The sequence below is a fragment of the Lonchura striata genome, chromosome 3 (assembly GCF_050655825.1).
Source record: "Lonchura striata isolate lonStrDom1 chromosome 3, ASM5065582v1, whole genome shotgun sequence".
NCBI classification, from domain to species: domain Eukaryota; kingdom Metazoa; phylum Chordata; class Aves; order Passeriformes; family Estrildidae; genus Lonchura; species Lonchura striata.
Window position 1 is genome coordinate 75511661 of NC_140705.1, and position 23739 is coordinate 75535399.

Genomic DNA, 23739 nt, shown 5'->3' on the forward strand with positions numbered 1-23739 from the left:
GTGAAATACAGAAATGAAAACAAATAATCCAAAATTTTTATCAGTATTGACTCATGCAACACCTCAGTAGTTCCAAAAAGAAGCTACTTAATTGCATCTCTAAAAGTGAAATGTAATCAACAAACATTAATTCAGTTCAAGACAACTGTTATTTTTTCATTTCAAAGTGTTCCAAAAAGCTGGAAGAACTTTATGCACAAACAGTGCTTTAAAGCCAGCACTTGCAGAGAAGACTAATATCATTATGCAATACAACTGGCTTTTTTTTTTTTTATTATTAACATGTGGCTTTCTTAGCCTTGCCACAGTAAAATTTTTAAGACACTGTTTGTTAAAATGGCCGTTCTACACGTATTTTTTATGCCCATAGGTAACTGTCTATGTGCCACAAATTGCCTCTTAGCAATGCTGGACTTTAGGGAAACATGTTTGCTGAATACATATTTAGCTTTTTTTTCTTTAGTTTCCAAGTTTGAGATATTTATTGTTTTACACAGTAACAAAGCTAGGTACAAGGGAAAAAAAAAAAGGAAAGCAATGCAGACTGTAGCAAATATGAGAAGAGTAAGTTTAGGAAATGAAGCTGCCAAAACAATCAATCATGAACTCAAATCCTACTCAAGCCACTAGCTATTTCTGAATGTCAAAACAAGCATGTCCAAACATTTCTCTGGAATTAAACATTGCTTATCAGAGAATTAAGTCAACTTTTCAAGACAAACACACAGAAGACACTGAACATATTACAGAGCTAGGTTTTAAGCCTGGAAAAGCATAGCTATTAGTATGTAATTTTGGAATCCATGCTGTTATTCAGAAAAGAACAGATTTTTCCTATAGACACTTTTTCCTCAATAACAGTAGATTTAGCAGAGTCTTGGGAAACAACAGCCACCAGCAGGAGTGGTTAAAAATTTCCCCGTACTATTCAGTTGTATTAACTTAGTGCATATATTATGAGCTGTCACAGAACTGAAGCTAAGGTAAGCAAACCTCAGATGCTGATTAGACTGGAGACCATGAAAAATCTGTGCCTGTAGGAGCTGGAGCTCTAGACAGGGTATATGAGCTATTACACCACCCAAAACCACACGGCTCAAGCAATGCTCCTTCCACTGCTGAAGTCAGCACTGTTGGGCAGTAAAGGTAGAGGTAGCAGCTGTATCAGACCAGCAAGCTGGAACGTCTGTTCAGCTCCCTACTCCCTGGAAACAGTATGCATTCAGTGTCTCTGTTCATGACCCAAGACCATAAATAAAAACTTCTAGAGGTAAATACACTGGGGAGGGGAGGGAAAAATCACACTATTTTTATTCCTGATTCTCCTACAAACTTTTGTAATTTCAAATGTTTTTGCTTACTTTACCTAACAAATTTCTGCCATATTTTACCTTCCAACCATACTCTAGGTGCATGGCAAAAAATCTTTATCCAAGGGGAACTTTTCTCTTCCCAAAACCAGAGAAGTAAATTCAATTGCTAAATTGAATTCTATAAAAGGTAACTGATACTTTCACAATACATTAACTGATGAAACCACTTTAAGTTATTAATTTTAAAATTCAAGCCATTTAAGAAAGTATCATCCTCCTTTACTCTCTAAGAATATCAAAATACTCAAAGTATGAAAACCCACCAAGCTAGAAATTTACAGTATTCTTTTCTAGAAAAGATTTTACCCTTGCTCTTCTTTCTGCCTCCAGTCGCTGCATGATGAGCATAGTATCCACCTCATCATCCTCCTCTTCATCATCATCTTCATCCTTTTGCTTTGATTCTTGCAGTCGCTTTTGGAACTGCCACTCAAGCATGAGTTTGCGGAGGCGGTCATTTTCTTCCGCTGTACGATCAGCCTTGTTCTGAAGTTCCTGAATCTCTTTACTCAGCATGTCCACAATGTGCATCTGTTGCTGCTTCTCCAGTTTCTCCTTCGCATCCCGTTTCCACGGATCTGGAGAGAGGCTATCACCAGAGGACAGTTCTTCCTTGCTGATAGTAATGTACTGCAAATCTCTCCGCTCAATAGTCCGTGGCTGCTGTTGGGGCTGCAGCTCTCGAATAACTGTTTCTTGAGATCTCTGCAAAGTTGAGGGCTTTTCTGATTTCACTTGTTGAAGGGAGACAGGAGGAACTACAGGCTGAGCAGGAATTAGTGGCTGAGAACGCATTTGGCCCAGTTTTCTCTCCTGCTCACGACGTTTCCTTTCTCGTTCTTCTTCCAAACGTGCCTTTTCCTTTTCATACCACCTCTGATGCTCTTCTCTTTTTTTACGCTCAGCAGCAGCTACCTGGGAGGATGCTTGTGCTCCTATCTGATTTGGAGGAGGAGGGGGAGGCAGAGGCAAATCCATTTGTAGTTCATCAAATTCAGCAGCATAATGCACTGGAGGAGGTGGTGGTGGAGGGGGAAGATCTGTTCTGATGGGCTGGGAAATGGCCACTGGAGTCGGCTGGCTAGTGGCTGGAGTTTTCCAACGGCCAGGTCCACTTTTAGTTAAACAAGAACCAGGCGACACTGGTTTGGAGGAATGATTCAGGTGTTCCTGGCTAGATGTACTAGAATCCACAGATGAATTCATCCACTGATCGCTGTCTGACTTCCGATCAATGTACTCCACATCCTTCCGTATAACAACCTCCAAACGATTCCTCTCTGGCTGGAAAACTTTGTCTCTGAGCTCTTCCTGGGAACGAGCTACACGCTGAAAAATATTAAACAAGGCATGTGTATCACAGTCCATCCACATTAAAACATACTTGAAAATGGTTTACAAGACATATTCTTATTACTGAAGGTAATTACTTTTAATGAATTTCAGCATTTCCATACCCAGTAAGTTTCCCAAAACCAACAATAAAATATTCTTCTCGGTCTTAACTCATTCAAGTGATGGAAGAGTTAGCAAGCTTCTGGGAACTGCCTGGTAAGTGGATTGGGAGGAATGATGAATGCAAAATCGAGTTCAAGCTGAAAACCTCCCCAACTTGCACAGTTTCTCAGGACTATCCTTGACACCCCCTCCCCCACGTGTGAGTATGAGAGTCCTGGTAGCTCTGAGCAGTGGCTCAGTCATAGCAGCTCTGCCATTCAGACTTTAACTGGCTTAACTGAACATCTTTCCTATTGGGAAAACAAACACAAAAGCTGCAGAGAGAGAGAAAGAGAAGAGCGCCTCTGCCTATCCTGCTCCATTAACAGGAGAGATGTCCTGCAGGAAGCTCCCATTACTAACACAATTCAGGGTACAGAATCCAGGCAAGCATGAGCATAATGGTCTGAGATTTTTGTCACTTTAGTGCATCACACACCAAGTCTTTTTCTACAGAACTTCTGGGTCCCATTGCACTGAACAACCACCTGAAAAGGAACACTGGACCATAAACCAGGATTATTAAATATGTTAATGATTTTCTTGAAGCAAATATTCATACTTCAAATGTTAGGAACTGCTAAGCACTGAACACATAATGCACCAATTATCAACAATTGAGAGAAGACTAACAAAGCAAACTCCTTTTCCTCCATCAATGACCTGAACCATGACCTCTAAAGAATGCCTTCTTTGAGAGGAACAAGTGTATTTTTTATGCTCTATTAGTCCAACAGAGCTGAACACACAGTTATTTGTGGTAGATTTGCTGTAAAGATGCACCTAGCCAAAGCTTGCTAATGCCTTCAGAACAGAAAAAAAGACATTTAGCAGCTTTTTTTACAAGCCAAGTTCTCTCTGCAAAGATTAAAGTGTTTTTTTTTGTTTTTGTAAGAATTTTACTTCTGTTTTCTTCTAATTTTCAACTTAAAAGAACTATTGTCTGGCAGGGAAAAACTATTAACACTTTCAGTGCTTGTAAGGAGTTAAAGCTTCTATTTTGCTTCAGCAAAATCCTTTTCTTCCCTGTCTTCAGCCTTAAGGCTATAGCTCAAATTCAGTGTCTGTCAACAACTTTAATAGATGGGCTTCATCTTTACCAGTTTTAACCACCTCATCTAAGCTACTCACTTAAGCTTGTTTTAAGCAGGGGAGAGATACATGTCCAAGTAGCAATTATCATAGAATTCAGTTAAGACACATGGGTAGGAACCATTCTCTGGAGACACCTGCCTCCCCTTCTCCCATCCCTGACAGAGAGCATGTAGATATTAACTAAGCAGCTAAGATTAAGTGCAATGAAATAATGAATTGTGGAAGAGTTAGGCATGGGAATTCAGTAAAATATTTCTGTACCTATTTCCCAAAGTTGTTCAACTTGCAGCATTCCCTTTCAAAACTACCGTCCTACTTTGAGCAAAACAACTATTTTTTTTAAACAATCCAAATAACAAGAATTTAATTTCTATAATACTAAAAAACCACTAAAATAAAAGTGACTTTTATGAATTCACTTGTCCATACATGTGTGAATAACCTATAAACAATTCTTTCTTTGCTTACTTAGATGGAATCTCAAGATTCTACTTTGGAGCATTCCCAGATGAATACTTTTCCGATAGTAAGAGAGAAGCCTGGTGTAAGGCTCTGCTCTTATCACTAATTAAGAAATAGCAAAACAAACCAAACAAACAAACAAAAAAAAAAAACCCCAAAACCAACCAACCAAAAAAACACCAAAAAAAACCCCTATTTCTATATTTTAAAATCTCTCTATATTTTTAAGTCTGGTGGATTAGAGAAAGAAGATCATCCAATAACTAGATCTAGTAGATCTAGGTTTAATTTCCTGTATGGATTTGAATGAAGTTCTCACTAACAGAAGTAGAACAACACTGAATTTCTAGAAGTACAATGGGTGTAAATTCATTCCATGTCAAGATGCACCTATACTTTGATAACAGATATGATTTGAAATTAACACATTTCTTTTTTTAACTAGGAGCAGGAATGTTTCAGTAAACACCTTGGATAGATCTTAAAGAATTTTTTTGATTTCAATGTTAGTGCTTTATCACTAAATAACACACCCTTCAGGCAAATGTTTTTCCACATAAACCTTCTTGGAAGAATGGAGATTTAGTTTGCTCTTCAGAAAGCCACAAAACATTTTACAAGATGAACCCTAATTCAACTTACACCCCATTATCTCTAACAGGGGGATTAAAATACCCCAGGTAACACGTCTGCAGAACATGGTAAGAAATTATGTGAAAAGAAGGGGGGGAAAAATGCACAATGAGAAGGAAAAAAAACCCCAAACCATAGGGTTCCTGAACCCGAGCCCATCTTGACAAAAGTATAGTCATGTTCCCATCTTATGATATAGCTGTAGAGAACTGACTATTCTGAAGAAAGTCTCTAGCAGTACAGGATTGGAAAGCAAGCAGTTTCTTTCCGATTTGTTTCCTCATACTGAAAAAATTTTTTTCTCACCTGCATGGTAGTATTGATAGAATGATTACTTTCTGCCTGAAGCTGTGGTTTTTCCTCATAATTTGGCCACTGACTCTGAGCTGGACCCATTCGATCCTGTGACTTTGAAGCTGGGAATGTGAAATATTCTCTAGTATATGTCTGTGTTGGGATGGGATAAGCTTCAGGTCGTGGTGGCAGAATCTGTTCCTGAAAAAGGGAGAAAAAAAATAAGGCAGGATTCTCTAATCACATAGATCTGTATGGAAGATTGTTCCCAACATGCATTTTCCAAATATTTTCTTTTGTCTCCTCAGAGCATTACTCATCTGGGAGAGGAGATGAAGACGTTGCCTAGTATCAAATATAACTGTGGCTATGACTCATGTTTTTATGGTCTCAAAGCGAGTATGCAATGTTGTACAAACCTAAGAAATCACAAGGACAACTTCATTAAAAGAATTTAATGAAATCATTGAAAACTTTCTAAACCTTTCATTAGCTGTAATAAGCAAAACCCTACCCAGTAACAAACACCAGCACTGTGGTCAAATAGCTCAGTAAGACACTGGTTTGACTCAAGCACACTGACACTACTAATAGATAAAGAAAGATTAATAGCCAGCATTTTGCTTGCCATTTCTGACCTCTGTACAAAGATTTCCAGTAGAGACTGAGGTTATTTTGGTGGTAGTTCCAGATGCATAAGCATTCTTTCCCCCAGGGCTTGGAGGCTGATCTGTTGGAAAGTTAAAGGAAGCATTTACATGACTGTTAATAATAATTTACAGACCTTCATAAAGACTTAATAAAGTAACAGTATTCACAAAATAACTATGATTTTGTCCTTATGTAGTTCTAGCAAGAAGCTTGCTCCAAATGTTACCACTGCAGTGGTATTTTAAACTTCATCCATTTTTAAAAACAGTCACCTTCTTTTGAATACAACAGCGTCTAAAACTACTGGAGGAGGAATCTATCCCCAAAAGAAGGGTAACTTCTCTTACTTGCTACATTGGGACTGGAGCGATGATCGGCCCTGTTCTTCATCAATCTGTCATCCCCTGGCAGCTTCTTTGGTTCGCTGTACTCTGTCCACGGCAGCTGAGGACTCTCAGGTGATCCATTTTGTGTGGAATTGTTATACAGCTCAAAACCTTCACTCTTTGGTCGGGGTTTACCTGAGCCACGGCGGTCAGAAACTGTAACAGTTGGATATGTAGTTTCTCCTTTTCACTTAACTACTGCCTAGCGTATTTTTTTTCCAAACCAGAGCTACTTTAAGCTTATATTTAAGAATTAAGTTCCCAGCAAATCAAATGCTAGGTTTAAAAATCTTTACTTCTTCAAACACCTAATCCCAATCTTGTGTAAAATATACAGAATTCCTTCAATCTGTATTCTTCAAAAGAACTTCTGAAAAGGTACCACAACAACTGGAAAAACTAAATATGTTATATTGAATGGTCTCTGGATGACTGAGACCTATGCCATCTGTGATGGTGTTGTCAACCGTGATAATAAGGATTTGTTCTTTTAACCCGTTCTTTCCTATACTGGTACTACCCTGTATGTAGAAAATGTCTTCACTGACAAAATTATTTCCTTTACAATACTATTTTATATTGGACTTTAATGTATCACTTGTTAGTACCCTGAAGTAGGATGATATAATAAAACATTAGAGAAGCATCCAAGAACTTCTTATGATCAGACACTGAAACTTAAGGAGATATGTTATAAAATTTCTGGTTTAAAAACCCATTAAAATTCAATGGCAAAATACATTCCAGGGCTTCTGTTCACATTTATTTATTTCCTACTAGTTACATTGCATTCTTATGAATGCAGAAGGCAGACTTACAAAGCTGTTATTAGCATCAATATTAGTATCTTTACCTCTTTGCATCATTGGGGATGGCTGATTAAGCAGGGTTGCCAGACCATGGTAAATTGCTCCTTGTTTTGCTACTTCTAGTGTTACTACAGAACCTGTCCTAGTCATAAGTTCTGCTGCCCTGCAAATAAAAAAAAAATTAAATTAGGCACTGTATTATTAGTCACCCTTATTATCAGTAATCTGTTGCTTGACAGCACACTCTTTTTCAGATTAAAATCACTTAAAATCACTTTGAAAAAAATTACAAGATAATGACAAGAAGATAGGCTTATGTGCACAGACTGGCAAGTATTCTTTAGTCCCAGTTTCTGCTTCAAAGGTCAAAGCCAAAGTATTTAAAACTAGACCTACATAAAGACTGTTCCAAACCAAAATCCAAATGTATAATACAGTCTCTTCTATATAAATAACCCATACAGTATGAAAAGATGAGAAAAATCATACACGGAATACACGGATAGTTGAATTATTGCTAAGGTTATCCATAGGCAGTTATCAAATGCCAAGACAAAGCCAAAAGTGTAAAAAAAAATGAGCTTCTGCCCATTTCGGTACATTATTAAGCTAACATTTCCTTTGTATAAAAGCAACCAATGAAAGCATTCCATACCTCTCCTGGGACAGGCCCACCAAACTTCGACCATCCACACTAAGCAACTGATCCCCTGCAGCCAGACGACCATCCTAAAACACATATTCAGGAGAAGCAAATTCATACACCAATGCTAACATGATCTCCATTAAAACAATCATTCATTCACACAAACTAGTAAACAAAGGATTTTCAAGCATTTCCAAAGGCTCTTACTACTTCTGAAATTGACAATTAAGAATATTACTAACCACATCTGCAGCACCTCCTTTCACAACAGACTTGACATATATTCCAAGTTTGTCTTGACCAGCACCCTACAGAGAAAGAGGCATTAATTTAGTTAATTTATATTTTATCTCTTAAGCACTCCAAAAACTTTAATCAAAATTTTACATGGGTAAGTGAACCTCTACTTTCTCATTACTTTTATATATTTTCAAACTGGAGAAAAACCAATTATGCAGAGAAGAGTAACATTCAATTAAATTCATATGAAAAATTTAATAGTAGGCCTATTTAAACTGCAAGCTTTGTTAGAAGCAAAGAATATTTGCTCTTAATGCAAGTTTGAATAAAAAAATACATTAACTAAAACTTATACTTTAGAGGTTTGCTCTAGTCTCCTTCTAATAAGAAATAGTTTTTTGCACTTTTACATACGTTGTTATTTAGATGTCTTTGTATTATGTTTTTAAAGAGAGAACTGTATCCCAGTGAAACAAGGTAAATTGCAGAATATGTGAAAAAAGAATAGAAGTGTTTTTTACATTCATTAGGACTGTAAAGAAACCAGTGTAAAGGAATGGAGAGTATCTTTAGCTTTACATAAACAAGTACAGCAAACATAAGTATTTTAGAATTGACAAAGCCAATATTTAAGTCTAGTGCAAAACCATGCAATTTTGTTCATAAAACATCTTTCTCAGAAGTGTTCTGCTACATTTTGAAAGGACTGTTAACAGTGAACTTATTGCAAGACAGATACCAACAGATTCCAAGATACAAGAATAGAAGCATCTATTCAAGCCATGCTGTTGTGTCATCCACATGCTCCAATGTACAAGACACCACACAAATCAGTCCAATGTTAGTATCACAAACCTTTAAATTGTCTCTTATAATGTAAGACTATTAACGTGTCATTTATCTACTACAGCAAACGGTGCCATTTTACTCTGCAAGTCACTTAGGAGAGCGCTAAGTATGTTTTCAACACAGTACAGACTTAATTGTAACATTATTTTTCTAGTATAACTACCCAAGTTACTTTATATTGAATATATATCTTCCTCCTTTTTCCCCCTCCTTTTCAACTCTTTTGTTTTGGCAGCAAAAGCATGCATTGCTCCCATTGTTACAATAGAGTAAAATAAGAACCAAGGTGAAGGTTATTCAAAAGCTACACAGACATGGTCTTCTACACAAGTGAAAGACCTATTTTCTTTAAGTCTTGGGTTAATCTCAAATGTTTACATAAAAGATGCAGAAAAAGTATTCCTTCAAGTCTTATGATGCCAAATTAACATTTTACATGTCCAAATTTTTCATAATAATTGCTTAAGTCATACTTTTAGCTAAAAAGAAAAAATGCAAAAAATAACTTAAATAAGGATACTTTCTTTGTCTAAAAAGAATACAAAGAAATTAAGAAAATTTAGTTCTTTTCTTAAAAGCTCTAAAGAAACATTGCTGTAACTGCAAATAATTTTAACTTTATACCAGAAAAATTGGCTGAAGTTATGAGAAACACGAGTCAGAAGACAGCTAGATAAATGTAATGGAAAATAAAATAATGCTTCACACATCTCTTTGTTCTTCCCCCAAGCAACCAACATGTATATGAGGAAGGATGATCTAGCTGAACACCTAGACTTCCAAGATGGACATCAGAAGATCTTCTAGCAGGAGTTCTTCAAGACTTCAAGGTGACACGCAATAAGAAAGAGTTTGTCCTTGTGTATTAATAACAGGTTCAATAATGCAGCAAAAGTTTTTTGTGTTCACAAGGAATGGAAGTTTGCAGAGGAGCCCTAAATATATATGCTGTTTGTTTACCATGCTCTTATGTGCCCAAAAAAAAGGCAAATAACAATAATGTAACTAAATGTACCAAATGGAAGATTCATCAAATAAGTCAAAACCAAGAGTTGCTGATGGATCACATGATGCTGAACGCTGGAGCAGTAATGGGGTGAAAATGTACTTCACTGGTTCAAATGTGAAGTAATGTTTCAACCTCCTAAGTTGCTGGTTCCCATCAGGGCACCACCTTTCCTTGTGGGGAACTGAAAGTTAAATGACAGCATTTATATGTTCCTTCCTCTGCCTCCAGCCACTAAGAATACCTGAAGGCAAGCACCTTGAATTCCAAAGGGCAAAAGAATCAGCAGCAACTCACCCACCCACCCTTGCAGTTATAACCTTATGCATCACATCTGTCATTGCAGGAACCAAACAGAAGCTTTTCTTGGTGGCCACACTGACCAAGGATAACCAGGTTCCTTTGAAGCCACCTGGAATTGACAGCACTTTTTTCAGTCCTAACTTCAAAGGATGCTAGCAGGAATCTCTTCCCCTTGGGTCCAGAAATTCAGACAAAGGTCTGTTTCACACAATGATTAGGTAAAAACAAGAGCTTTGGAAGAGCACTGCCACTTAAAACAGTGCACACATTAATCACGCATCTTTGGTACTCATTTATTGCTTCAGACACTATATTCATCCATATACATCACCTTTCTCATGCTTGATTATGACTCTTAGGCACATTAAACGATGTTGAAACTTTCTGTATAAGCCCATGATATGTGGCTTATATTGGTTTGCAGATAATGATGAAATAAACATTTTCAATTGCATAAATACCCATAAGAGTGGTTTCTAAACTGACTTTAACTCCTAAGGTTTAGTCACTGTTTTCAGAGCCATCTTTTATCAGCTCAGAAATCTGGAAGCCAGAAGAACAGAAGAGAAGAAAAAATCACCACGGTCACTAAAAGGGTCATATTTAGAAAACTGCTTAGAATTCTGATTACTCCCTTACAAAAAGACACTAACAGAACCATAAGGTTCAGGTGATAACAAGAATCATCAGAAACATGGAATATCTTTCTTGAGAGAACCACCTAAGCAGACACATGGGCTCCTCAGCAAAGCAACAATCAAGGGAACTAAAGGCCAATTGGATTAGAAGCTGCACTGATAGAATTATTTACCATCACACTATCAGCCAGTAGAAAACGCTTTCTTACTTCTCCTATCATATCTAGCATCCTTTAAATAATAAAACACAAACAAAATGCAACCAACCTCCACCCTGCAAAATATTTTCCATAGGATTCCATAATTAAATTGGGAAACAGCCAGGAACAAGACTGCTGAAAAAATGCCTACGTGTAAACAGAATCCAAGATTCTCAGTAGGGCTCTTTGAGGCTTTAGAGAAAAAAAAAACCAACCAAACAAACAACATAAACCCCCCCCAAACAGATACAATGCAATCTGAAATTACAGAAAGCTAGAAATCGGGATGAACCATAGAATAGTTTGGGTTGGAAAGAACCTTAAAGGCCATCTAGCTCCAACCACCTCTGCACAAACAGTGACACCTTCCACTAGACTGGGTTGTTCAGAGCCCCATTCAGCTTGGGCTTGAACACTCTAGGGATGGGGCACCCACCACTTAGCTGAGTAAGCAGTTTCAATCCATCACCACCCTCACAGGAAAGAATTTCTTTTGACCATCTAATCTAAACTTACTCTTTTTCCATTTAAAGCCATTCCCCTTTGTTTTGCCCTTCTAACAAGTCCCTTTGCAGCTATCTCGCTGGCCCCATTTATGTATTGGAAGGCCACAACTAGGCTGCTCTGGGGCTTTTACTTCTGGCTGAACAATCCCAATTCTCCCAGCCTTTCCTCAGAGGAGAGAAAGATCTTACACTTTTATGTTCTTTTGCTAAAAGCACCACAGCTGGAAGGTACTGTATCAGTTGGAATTTTGCTCTAACTGCACCTATAATCTAACCCTGACAGTAATTCTTCATTATGATTCAAAGGAGCTGACATTTTACTCCTCATTGCATCTTTTCTGATGTTTTTATGATGTCTGTATAGTTTGTCAATCTCTTTCATGGTTTTTTTAAGGAAATTATGAGCAGATGTATGAGCTTCAAGTCATCTCAGTTAAATACAAAACTAATGCATTTTGAAAGCATAAAAATAATTCTAAAATAAATCTCTGTTCAGATTGCATTAAATAAAAATCTTTATCAGTTACCACATCTACTCATGTCTTTAGGACCAGTGAACTTCTCCTTTAATTCACATGTCATTTAACATGTTTCTAGTGATACACATGTGCTTTCACAAGCTTGGGAAGACTTCTCACTGAATACCCTTAAAATCAACTCATTACCTTCCCTTCAACTTTACCATACGCTTTACAGTAACTTGAATCCAAATTCCTGCTTTCTATTGAAATAGACTTGATTTTGCTTTGGTTCTACCTTCTAGAAGGCTGCATTAGAAGGAAATATACAATTTTCAGAAACATGGAAAGGTTCTTCATATGTAGTCACCCATACTAAACTCCAAAATGAATAAAATTCTCATACATTCCACATGGGTTTTCCTGTTTTCGTTTACTGACTTAATAAAACAGATTTCTTTGTGAACTACTTATTAAACTGCTTTTCTTTCAAAGGAATGTGAAGGCCAACACAATTAAAACTATTCCCCCACAAACAGAGCAGTAACATGCATGTATTGGTAACAAAAATATGATAAAGCTTTTCACTTCATTTTATTTTCTCCAACTGTTAATACCAGAAGCATGTGTATCCATATGGCTTTTAGTCCAAACAGAAGAACACAACTCTAAAGGAGTCAGATGACTGTGGAAAGCAAGAATGAAGTAAGCATGAAGAGATGGCTTGTTGCCTTTCCCTGAGATTAATATACTGAAACCTACAGCATGTTTTCTCAAATATATATAACCAAATACAAATCACAAAAAGCTTAAGTGTTTTTCAAAAGTATTTTTCAAAAAATAATATAAGATATTCTATATTTAGAAAAGCCTCATCCACTGTGCCACACTTTCTAGTGCTACCAATCTACCCATTTTCTTTCACACTTGACGCTTTTCCTGCAATCAACTTTTCAACTTTTTCCTGCAATCCTTGCAGAAAGTAAGATACCCTTTGGAGGAAAAAATTGGGAAATCCTCCCCTAGAAGTAATAATTTAAGGAAAAAACCCACTAACTACTCCTGCTGCTTCAGTTTACCTAGGTGACAATATTCCTGAACTGAACTGACTATAACACTACTCTGAAGACTTCTAAATAATATCTACTTTTACAATGCATAGCCAAAACAGAACTCTAGGAGGGAAAAAAGTTCTTTATAAAGATCTTAGCTGAACATAATTCAACAAATAGTGAAATGGGGGCTGAAGAAGGGAATATGGTATTTAAAAATGCTGATACCTGATGTACATCAGACCTAAGCTGCAATGTGAAAAACACCTCTATTCTGTGCTTTTACAATCCAGTTAAATAATCAATACACAAAAACCTTTATACACAAAGTGCATAAGGTAGAGAGAATTAGTTTGGAGGCCAGCAGTGAAGTGCTATCCACACATTTCAGGATTTTTTTAAGTCCTATACTAATAAATTAATCACAGTGACAGTAGTAGTTGCACTTGTACAGTGTCTGGAAGAAACCCACCTGTCTGCTCCCATGCTGTCTCATACTTGGAGCTGTGAAGGCACTATGTTGTGGCAGGTCCCATGACAGACCTGGCTGGAGACTCAGCTGATCCCTGTCTCCAGTTCCCCTCCTCCAAAATACAAGCTTTGCTTTCAACTTAATCAGTTTCCCTAAATTGTTTACAGACAGCATGACTGTTCATAACAGGTTAGGAAAAGAGGTTGCTAGGAGGGACCTGGATCATTAAGGAAGGTTAATTCCTTTATTTGAATGAATAGTGTTATTTTCAACCCAACAACTTAAACCATTTGACATTCCTAAATTCTACTATACCTCATCTCCTGACTTTTCAAGCAGCTCTGTGTAGTGTCTGCAAAACAACTGTGTTCTAGTGGGAGCTGAGCCTTAAAACAATTGCAAACCAAATACCCATATACAAGCAGGTTCCCACACAGAGAAGTAAAATACATAGTGGAAAATGTCTTCATTTTTAAGCTTTTGAACACTTGCATGACAAATGCACTGAAAAGATACTCTCCAATTTTCTCAAGTCCCACCCATTCCCCTTCTAAATGTAAAAACAATCCTAACTTTATCAAGAGATTGAGATGAAAGATACAGGTAGAACTGATGAAAATGCATCTGGCTAAAAAACACAATGCACTTTTACTCCTGTAATTGCACAATGGGATAAAAATGCATCCTGCCCCCTTTTTTTCCAGAGAGCTTTATTAGTTCTCTGAGGCAAAGCATGAAAATATTTTTGAAAATAATGTTCTCCACGCTTGGACTTACTCATCTTTAAGACACCAAAAGCCAACACATGGGGGAAACTGAAGCAAGCTTAAATTACATCCAATGTCCAAGATGAAGATGCACATTTGTATGAGATGCAATATCTGTATCAAGATCTTATAATCATTTCACACTTACCTTAGGAAGTAATTAAATATTTTAAAAGAACCCAACTTGAAAGATGTTAACATGTTGTACTTGGAGTTTAGTCAGAGTATGAAAATAATTAATCCTAAATTTGCTCTGGTTTACAGATTGGAAATCTATGACAATGGACAACTTTTCCATTTAACTTGAATTTTAATAACTGGCATTTCAAAAGATTTCCTAATCCTGCTTGGGAGGTAAAAATAAAAACAGGACGCTTCTGCACACAGATGTCTGCTAGAATGGTAACTTAGGTCATTATTCTAAATCTAAATGAAGAAAATGTATGGAAAAAGTTTAAGCGACGAAAGTACCACATAAAAACTAAATAAACAAGGAGTCCTCCCTTATTGATGGACTAAAGGGGGCTACAAGTCAAGAGGATAAATAAAAAACTGAGGTATGAAACACTATCAATAAATCCAGAGATTAAAACTTACCAGGAGTTCAACTTTCCTTAGACCTACCTTTATCTCATCTGTGTGGGCCCGTACAGGGTGTGGCAATATTTAAAGTTGGACTGAAGGAAGATAGGGAAGCTTTTAGAAAAGAGGACTAGCTTTATTTTTTACAAGGCAGGCTAGTTTGAAATAGTTCTTATCACAGAACAAAAACAAGTTTAGAAAAATCTTACAAGATGGAGTCTAAAATTACAACCTAAGGCTATAAATAAAAACAAAGGAAAACAAAAAGCAAGGAAATGAAACACAGAAAGGGTTTATTAGACATTTGGATGATGATGATTGTTGAGTTTCCTATCAGTACTGTTCACAGGCCATGAGTTTCAGAGTCCATGCAAATCTAACTTCACCTGCAAATAAGACCAAAGAGTGGAGGAGAGAACAGCTGACCAGCTGGAACTGCAGCAAGAACTTCCAGTTCCTTTTAAAAAAACACTACTATTTATCTTGGAGATGAATGAATTCAGTCAGACTGGAGCAAACAAAAAACCCATTAAAATCCAACAATTGAAGCCGACATTAAAATCTCACTTGAGAGATAACTTTCTTTTAAACATGTATAAATAGCATTGGTATATTCTGATAAATGTGCTCTTATAGATGCGCACACATATATTCTTTTCAACTAATTCAGGAAAAGTGCTTGCTAAGTACTCATATTTGGAAAATTAGGATGTAATGAATGAAGACTTTGTAAACTTTCACTTGTAATTGTCTTCTACATAGCAGTAAGATAACTGGAAAACCTGAGCTAGATCCCAGGACACATCACCTATTTTAAAGGAATTAAGTAAAGAATTTATTGACTAAACAAACAAACTAATTAACTGCATTGCTTTCCTGTAAGGCCTGAAAGATTGGAAGAGTTCTGAGAACTCAAGCAACTATGGCAATCCACAGCAGTTGAAGAGGCAATTTTGGCATCTCTGGTCAGCACAACTTCAGCCTCTTAGAATACTGATAACATTATATTTAAGATGGCACTGACACAGGGCAGGGGAGCAAACAACTAGCCACTACAGTATCTCACTAAAACAGACCCTGAAAGGTGATGAAAATAAACAACCTCCCACCAGTATTATGTTTGTTCATAGGATTTTCATTCTTCAAGTCACACAGACTTCAATCTCAAAAAAAAAAAAACCAAAAAACCAAACCAAAACATAAAAAACCAAACCAAAAAACCCCCACAAAAAAAAAAAAAACCAAAACCAAAACAAAACAAAAAAACCCACCAAAAAAACAAACAACAAATTCACTGGGAGCAGGAGGATGGAAGGAAAACTAATTTGATACAACAGAGCCAAGTAGATTTAATGTATTAAAAAAAAAAATCTCGGCTGAGACAATGCTATACAAAGATTTCATACCTATTGTCCAAAAGGGTATTTGCCCCTTTTAGGCTTGGCACAATTTTCTGCTTAATTACAAAAATTCTGTCATGTTAAAGAAGTCAAAGGACCAAGCTGGATAATGTAATCTATCCTCTATTTTTGTTATAGCCTAACAAGAAACATCCATTCTATCACATCCATTTATAATATATCAGTGCAGAGTAGCCCATAAGTGTTTGCACAATGAGAATTATTTTGCAAGCCCCTCCTTGCTTTAAAAGGATTGTGCTCAAAATATTGCATTTGCTTAAAAATATCACTATGAAAACTGTAGAAATAAAAGCGGCAGCACTAAAGAATACCCAACTAAAACAAACTTCACAGCTATTTCTATAAAGTATTCAGACCAATGAAGAAAAGAACAAGATTAAACTACAGTGATCTAAAAAACGAATTTGCTACTCCTGCATCAGGAGGATGTACAAAGTACCACAGTAATGAATTAATAAACATGACAGATTTAATCAGAGTAGTTAAGAAGAACATATTTTATTGCTAGTATTACTATGTCACAAGATGAGTTTTGTAAAACTTCCTTGTCAGTAACAGACACAGGAACCTTTGTCTCACATACATTTCATCAGCCATAAAACCAGAACACACCATGTAGTGCAACTGCACAGAAAAGTCACAGTTTGAATAACAGGAATATCCAACAGCCTTCTTCATGGCAGCACCACAGCAATCCCTGAGCTAGCGAGTCACCACATAAGCATTAAAAGCAGGCAGAAGAAATTCTGCTTGCTCCTCCTTCCCATTTGGTATCTGCCAGGACAAGCAGCCATAAAGGCATGGTGAAAACAACAGCCAACTCCTTCTAGTGAGAACCAACATGCAGCTTCATTCCCAGGTGAGCCACCCATGCTGTGACATGCTCATGGGGACCTGCCACCTGCAGAATGATGGCTTGGAGGTGCTGAGACACCACACAGCCTCACCAGTATCTCGGACTAAAGAATGAGAAGGAATGAAGGTCCATCTGTAGACTAGGTGCTAACCTGTTAACAGCTGAACTACTCCCATGCCCCACCCAACGTAGGTGGATCACGAATGAGATCTACTTTCTGTGAGGTTAGGAATATTCTTGCAGTTTTAGGAGACCTGTAAAATGACTGGTTATTTCAGTGCCTATAATGGGAACTATAACTACAAAAACTATTATAAAAACACTTTTACAGCTGTTAAAAATATCAGGAGAATTGTATTAAGTAATTAAGGAAAAACTATGCATCTGCAGAGCAGATCTGCAGTACAGCACCTAACCAAACCGGTGCTGCTCCAGACAATTAACAGGAAGGCTCTGTCATTACTTGTTCAGAAGCCTCTTTTGCCCACACCCATTGAGCTTCATATACTTTGTTTATCACTCTGATAAAACTAAAGCAACGAACAGCTTCCAATGAAGACTGGCAAAATAACACCTGATTAAAAAAATACACTTCAAAAACAAATTTAAAAAATGTTAGATGTTTTAATACAAAAAAAGTTTTAATATAAAAGCCAAGTCTGACATTTTTCCATAAAATGTCACAGTCTTCTTAATGATCTTTCAAGACAGAAATGTACATTCTGTCTTAAGTACATATACCTCTAAATAGTTTCAAATTTCACATAAATAGTAAAATACAAAAGTAGTCCTGAACTGATAGTATCTTCACTCTCCAAATATACTTTGAATACACAGAAGCATCATACAGTCACCAACCTTTTTAAGTAATACTATAATTTAATGTTGTTTCAGATACCAAGACTATATGTCAAAACATTTCAGTAGTTCACATAACAATAGATCTTTTAAAATTAATAATTTTCAAGATTTTCTTAACTTCTTCGTATTTATGCAAACAAAATAAGATTTTATTTCAAAAATCTAAGTATCACATATATGTGTGCACACATACACAAATATACCTTACTAAAGTTATCTGGGATGTCTCAATGCCTAGAGCTTTTCTAATTCACTTAAGCTTCTGAGATATTTTATAAAAATTAAACTGTTTAATACAGAATGAATCAACTGCAAATAAAATGTGTTTAAAGAAAATAGCATACAAATGTAGCTTATCAAGTCTGATACCAGCCATCAGGCCTTTTATCTGCCTACACGCAGAGTAGATTTCACTGATTTTTATCAAGGCTAATTCCTGATTCCAGATTCTTAACCTTCCACAGAAGCTCTCTGTAAGTTTTAATAAACATCCTTAAAAGCAAGTTTATGGAACAGAATCAAGTCTCACTCTGACTGCCCTGGTGAGTAATTAGTCTAGAAGCAATTAAATAACCCAAGCTTGTAAGCATTTTAAAAAATAACACTTTACTAAACTATGCAGCAAATTTACAAATTCACTCTCTAGGAGGTAAATGCAAAGGTTTTTGACCACCCAAACACTCACAACCCACAAAGCTGAAGGCGTTCTTTAGCTTGGATGAGTATATATTTTTTCTTCTTTAGGTACTAAACATATTAAGTCTAAGACTCACTGAACTACTTGCTGTGGGCCCAGAGACAGGAGAAAGGCCAACTTTGTAGCTTCTGGTCGAGAAAGCTAAGGCCTGTGCTGCCTCAAGACCAATGCAGACACTTTGGAAATCTGTCATCATTAGAGAAAATACTTTTCAAATATAAATGAGGTGAACCAGCCTACTGTATCTAAAACTGATCTGTTAGCTGTGGTTACAGCTGCACTGAGTCATGTTGTACCCCGACTTAAAAAGATTTTTAAAACTGACCCATACTCTACATACAACATACTTCTGCTTTTCCCTCTCACATACTCCTCCGCATATACATATGTCAGGGGCTGAAACCCAAACGTTTCTGGAGCTAGAAAAAGTACAGTCACAAGTGGGCAAAATATTTCCCATTAAACAAAACAATCACAAGATTATTACCAAACCTTTGGTGATAATCAACATTATTCAACAGGCAAAGAAACTAACCATTTAACTGCTACAACCAATTCCACAGCAGCTTTAAACTGCACTGGGTGAAAAAAACAGGTAAATGTCTCACTACACAGGAAAAAAAGGTAGATTGGCAGCAGTACATCCAACATCTGAACCATCCAACAACCTAGAAACTTCATATCTGGTGTATCCAGATGCTCTACTTACAAGAAACCTCTAAGGGAGTAAAGAGAAAAGACTGAATAGTAGTTTTGTTATTTTTAATGGAATATTTTTCTTCTTAATAAAAGAATGTTTGCAACCAAGACTGACTTGCACACACAGCAAGCAAGTGAATATACTCTCATCTTCTAAATGTGCTTCTCACAGGACAACCCCGTGTTCTGAAGTGGATGTCCTGAATTGGCATTAATAAATTATACTGTACTGTACTCTTGTGCATATGTAGTTGTATGGGGATTTTAAGTGTTCAGCATGGAAAGCAGGTACACTGACGCAAAGAGCTCTAGCATCTTGTGCTAAACAGATATATATACATTTACAACAGCATGATTTCTCCCACACTCCATGAAGGCAACAGGCCTAACATTTAATTCTAAGATTGGAATCAAGTGTGCAACAGTTCCTAACTTTACTCTCATGAAATGAGAAAGGTGGTAAATAAATGCAAAAGGTTTCATATACAATATTTGTAAAAGACTAAGCAAATTTTGTTCATTAGTCTTTCTTAACCTTTCTGAAGTCTTCTTTATTATTATAAATGATGCAACTTAATATACTACAAATGGATTAAAGGCACTCTTAATTTTCAAAAAAAGCAGTTATATATATGAGCCTGTTTTATTCCACTTCTCTTTTGTTTTGAAGGAAAAACCTTTCACTGAGCACAAGGAAAATATATTGCTTGAGCTCTACTTCACTAGACAAGGGTTAACTTTTTAATGCACATTTGCTATAAATTCTCCCTGAACACTGACACACTAATAATACTTAAGAGTTATGTACAAATCTACAAGTACTGCAGGTTCTACGTTGCTCTTCCTTGGTAACTCAGTTCTGATTTTATGGTTCAGCTTAATTATGTCTGCATTAGGCTTCACAAGCAAGACATAGTGGGCAATTTATTTTGAAAAAAAAACCCCACCCTGTATCTCTACACTTTTTTCAAAGAAATGGAACTTGCTTTTATAGTTAAGGATAAATTACCACCCAAAAAACCCAGAGCATTAACTTCCACATAATACAGGCTCTGGAGTTTCAGATGGATACATTGTAATCCTGGATCAGTGTGTACACTAACACATACTATCAAGCACCTAAATTCCTACTCCAACTGAGTAAAAAGTCAACACAGAAGTTACTAAGTTCCAAAAGTCTTTTCCATTAATAGGGGAAAAAAACTAGGCAAGCTGTATTAATATGCATCTAAACAGAATTTTCAAAGTTATTAGAATGCCAGAATTTAACGAAGCCTGGTACAAGAATTCTAGCTACAGTGTATGTGCACTACAGTTTTAGCAAGCATGTTTCTTATAAGAAGTGCCTGATAACACATGGAAATAGTGCCATGAGAAAATGGCACATGAATGTTAAAACTCACTGTCTTTCAGAAGGCCTAAAATACATGTCTGAGTCCCATATTTGCAGTATCAATCTAAATACAGGCGAATAAGTAAGACAAAATCCACTCCACTTGAGCAGAGCTGAGGTCTCACAGCTATTGAGAATAATAATCACTCTGAGATGGTGTAACCTTCAGATTTTACACAGCACATAAAAGCATTAAAAAAATTTTGTACAACATCTACAGGGCAAAAATTTAAGCAAAAACTCTGCTGGAAGTTAGGAATCAACAAAAACCAGGCAAGCTGCTAACAAAACAGTTACTTATTTGTTCATGATGAAGACTAAACTGGCAACCTACATACTATTTTATTTCTGTGAGACTGAGAAACTGAGAAATCTGTTCTGGAAATGGGAATTATACAGTGTATTTTCTCTAAGATCCTCCTAAGAAAGAAGCTTGTTAAGGCAACACCAGTAGTTAAGTTTAATTGTTTAGTACTGAACACTAAAAAAAAAAAAACCAACTCCACAAAATTTTAAATCTTATTACTGAAACATTTCAATTAATTCATGCTGGCAGGAAAGGCCAGAAAATTTCCTTACAAACTTAGAAAACACAGCCACAGGAAGGCTTTAAATGCTGAGGTATTTGAAATCTTAAGACTTAGAACATATGTGAAAAGCTAAGAAAGTAAAAAAAAAAAAAAAATCCTATCAATTATCTATATTTGCAAACAGAGGTTAGATCTACATTTGTGTATTGTTACCAGTATAATTAACTATAAGCATAATTTACAATTTTGGGAAAAAAAATTAAATTCATGTTTAAACCTGTTTCTTCTACATGGATCTCCTACAAGATATATGTAGGAAAAACCTTCATAAAAATTTTACTTTAAAATTGATATTCCTGTAGTCTCAAATCCTCCTTAAATTTAACACCTTGAACTGACTGCTAAATATAAAATGACAAACAGTGGTTTAGAAATTAAAGCAACTTAGAATAATTTAACTTTTCCTTATGAACAAACAAGATTGACAAATAATACAAATGTTACAAATTTTTTTTAAAACAGTAAATCCATTCCCCAAAGTATTTACTGCTGAACAGTCATACTTATGTTTAAAAAGCTTCTATTCAAAAAAGAAACGCCTTTTCACCCCTCATACTATTTCAGTAAGCACTACTTAATCTGACTACCTCTTAAAAAATCCTAGAAAATACACTCTGATTTATGTGCCAGTGGGGCCATATACATATGTATTTTAAGTTCCTTGTATATATTTTAAGGTAACTTTTTCTGTAGATACTACTAAAAGATGACTGGACAAGAAGCAGAAGTGTGCCATACTTTAAAGAACTAAATCACAAAACACTAACGAGTATAACCAGCGTGCAAAGATTAATCAACAAAATTTCCTCTATCATTCCTGCAGGACATGGGAATCTTTCCTTTCATGCAGCAGGAATTTAAACAGAATTTAAATGCCTCTCCTCTGCAAACGTGTTGAATAAGACACCTTAACTGCAACAAATTTGTATGTTCTGATCTTTTCAGAACGGTCTAGAGAGTATTACTCACACTGCTTGGGACATTGATTTTAATTATTCTACTAAGATTTTGTAAGAGGAAAACAGACTTTTAGAGGAACCTGGATTAAAGCCAACTAACACGACAAGTAAACACATCACAGGTCATGCTATTCATGCTCTGACATAGTAAAACAGTAGTTATCACACCTGAAACTTTAAATATTAATAATCACTTCCACAAATTTCAGGAGTACATATGAAGAACAAACTAAAAAATTAGTTTTTTCTTTCTAGATTTTAGAAAGTTAGCTACTAACATCTGACTATATTTAACTGCATGCTGTATTACATAGTTGCTACATGAACAAATAACTACTGGCAGGTTTAAACAGGCAAGAGAGCAGGAAAAAGTACAGGGATAGTAAAACTTCAGAGAGAAACAGTCCCAACAGAAACCTGAACGGACTTACCATGGATTCTGTTCTTCCAACAACAGAAAACCACATTTTGATCTCCGGGACTACAGATCCTTGAAAGAAAAAAAACAATTCTCCACTTCTCTTCCAGCCCTCAACAGCAACCACCAGCTCTAGTCTGCTGGATTTTCCAAGATACCCATCAAGATAACTCGGAGCTCGATGCTATGACACAGTGTAGCATTTATCAACACCAGCTATAACCAATACAATATTCAGACTCTTACGTAATCAGTTATGCTGTTCTGACTTCCATTTAGTGTAGAGGTTTTATTAAACTCTGAAAACAGCTAGAAAAAACAAAAAGGGAGACCTTTTGTACTAAAGACAAAAAACCTCCAAATTAAACAGGAAGTAATGTGCTGGCCCACAGATGGCTAAGAAGTCACATGCAAAAGCACCCAAAAAAGTGATATATTTTTAAAGTAAACTGCATGCACACGCAGCTTCCAAATCATCTGGATTTCATAAAAACTTAACCACAATGTGGTTGGGAGTCTGGCAGCTTTTAACATCAAAACATCTTTCAGGGTTAGAGCAACCAAAGTCTGCACACAACCTCAAAAAGTAACACTGTTCCCCGTTCCCTACGCCCAACCACTCCTACCAACTACATTTCCATATTCCATTACAAAAGCTACTGCTAATAAAGCTACAGAGTATTACTGTAAGCAAGCTGGCAGTATCTACCAAAGGGCAGAACAAGAAGTTATTCTTCTGGATCACATATGAAACTATATACTTTAAATTAAAAAAAAAAAATGATTTAAAGCATTCAGTTTAAGAATTGCTGTTAGATATTTTTCCAATTTATATTAAAAAAAAACAAAACCCAAGCAAGCACAACACTGTTTACAGTGCTCTGGAAGCTAACAGCTGTTTCATAAGTTAACTTGTTTTCTCTGCT

At 36.2% G+C, this 23739-nt stretch overlaps 1 protein-coding gene across 27 annotated transcripts in view; it reads right to left on the reverse strand.

Annotated features, from left to right (window-relative positions):
* The window catches only part of AFDN (afadin, adherens junction formation factor), a 119387-nt gene that overhangs the window by 14433 nt on the left and 81215 nt on the right, over positions 1–23739 (reverse strand). For 25 of the 27 annotated variants that reach the window (XM_085575496.1, XM_085575495.1, XM_021544189.4 and 22 more), the window contains 7 exons: positions 8089–8154; positions 7856–7929; positions 7245–7363; positions 6353–6547; positions 5993–6084; positions 5367–5555; positions 1680–2702 (listed from right to left, as the gene is read on the reverse strand). In XM_085575496.1, the coding sequence (XP_085431622.1) occupies positions 1680–2702; positions 5367–5555; positions 5993–6084; positions 6353–6547; positions 7245–7363; positions 7856–7929; positions 8089–8154 (1758 nt within the window). The remainder of the gene's footprint in view (positions 1–1679; positions 2703–5366; positions 5556–5992; positions 6085–6352; positions 6548–7244; positions 7364–7855; positions 7930–8088; positions 8155–23739) is intronic. The other 2 variants (XM_085575502.1, XM_077782082.2) reach the window with 1 other exon arrangement.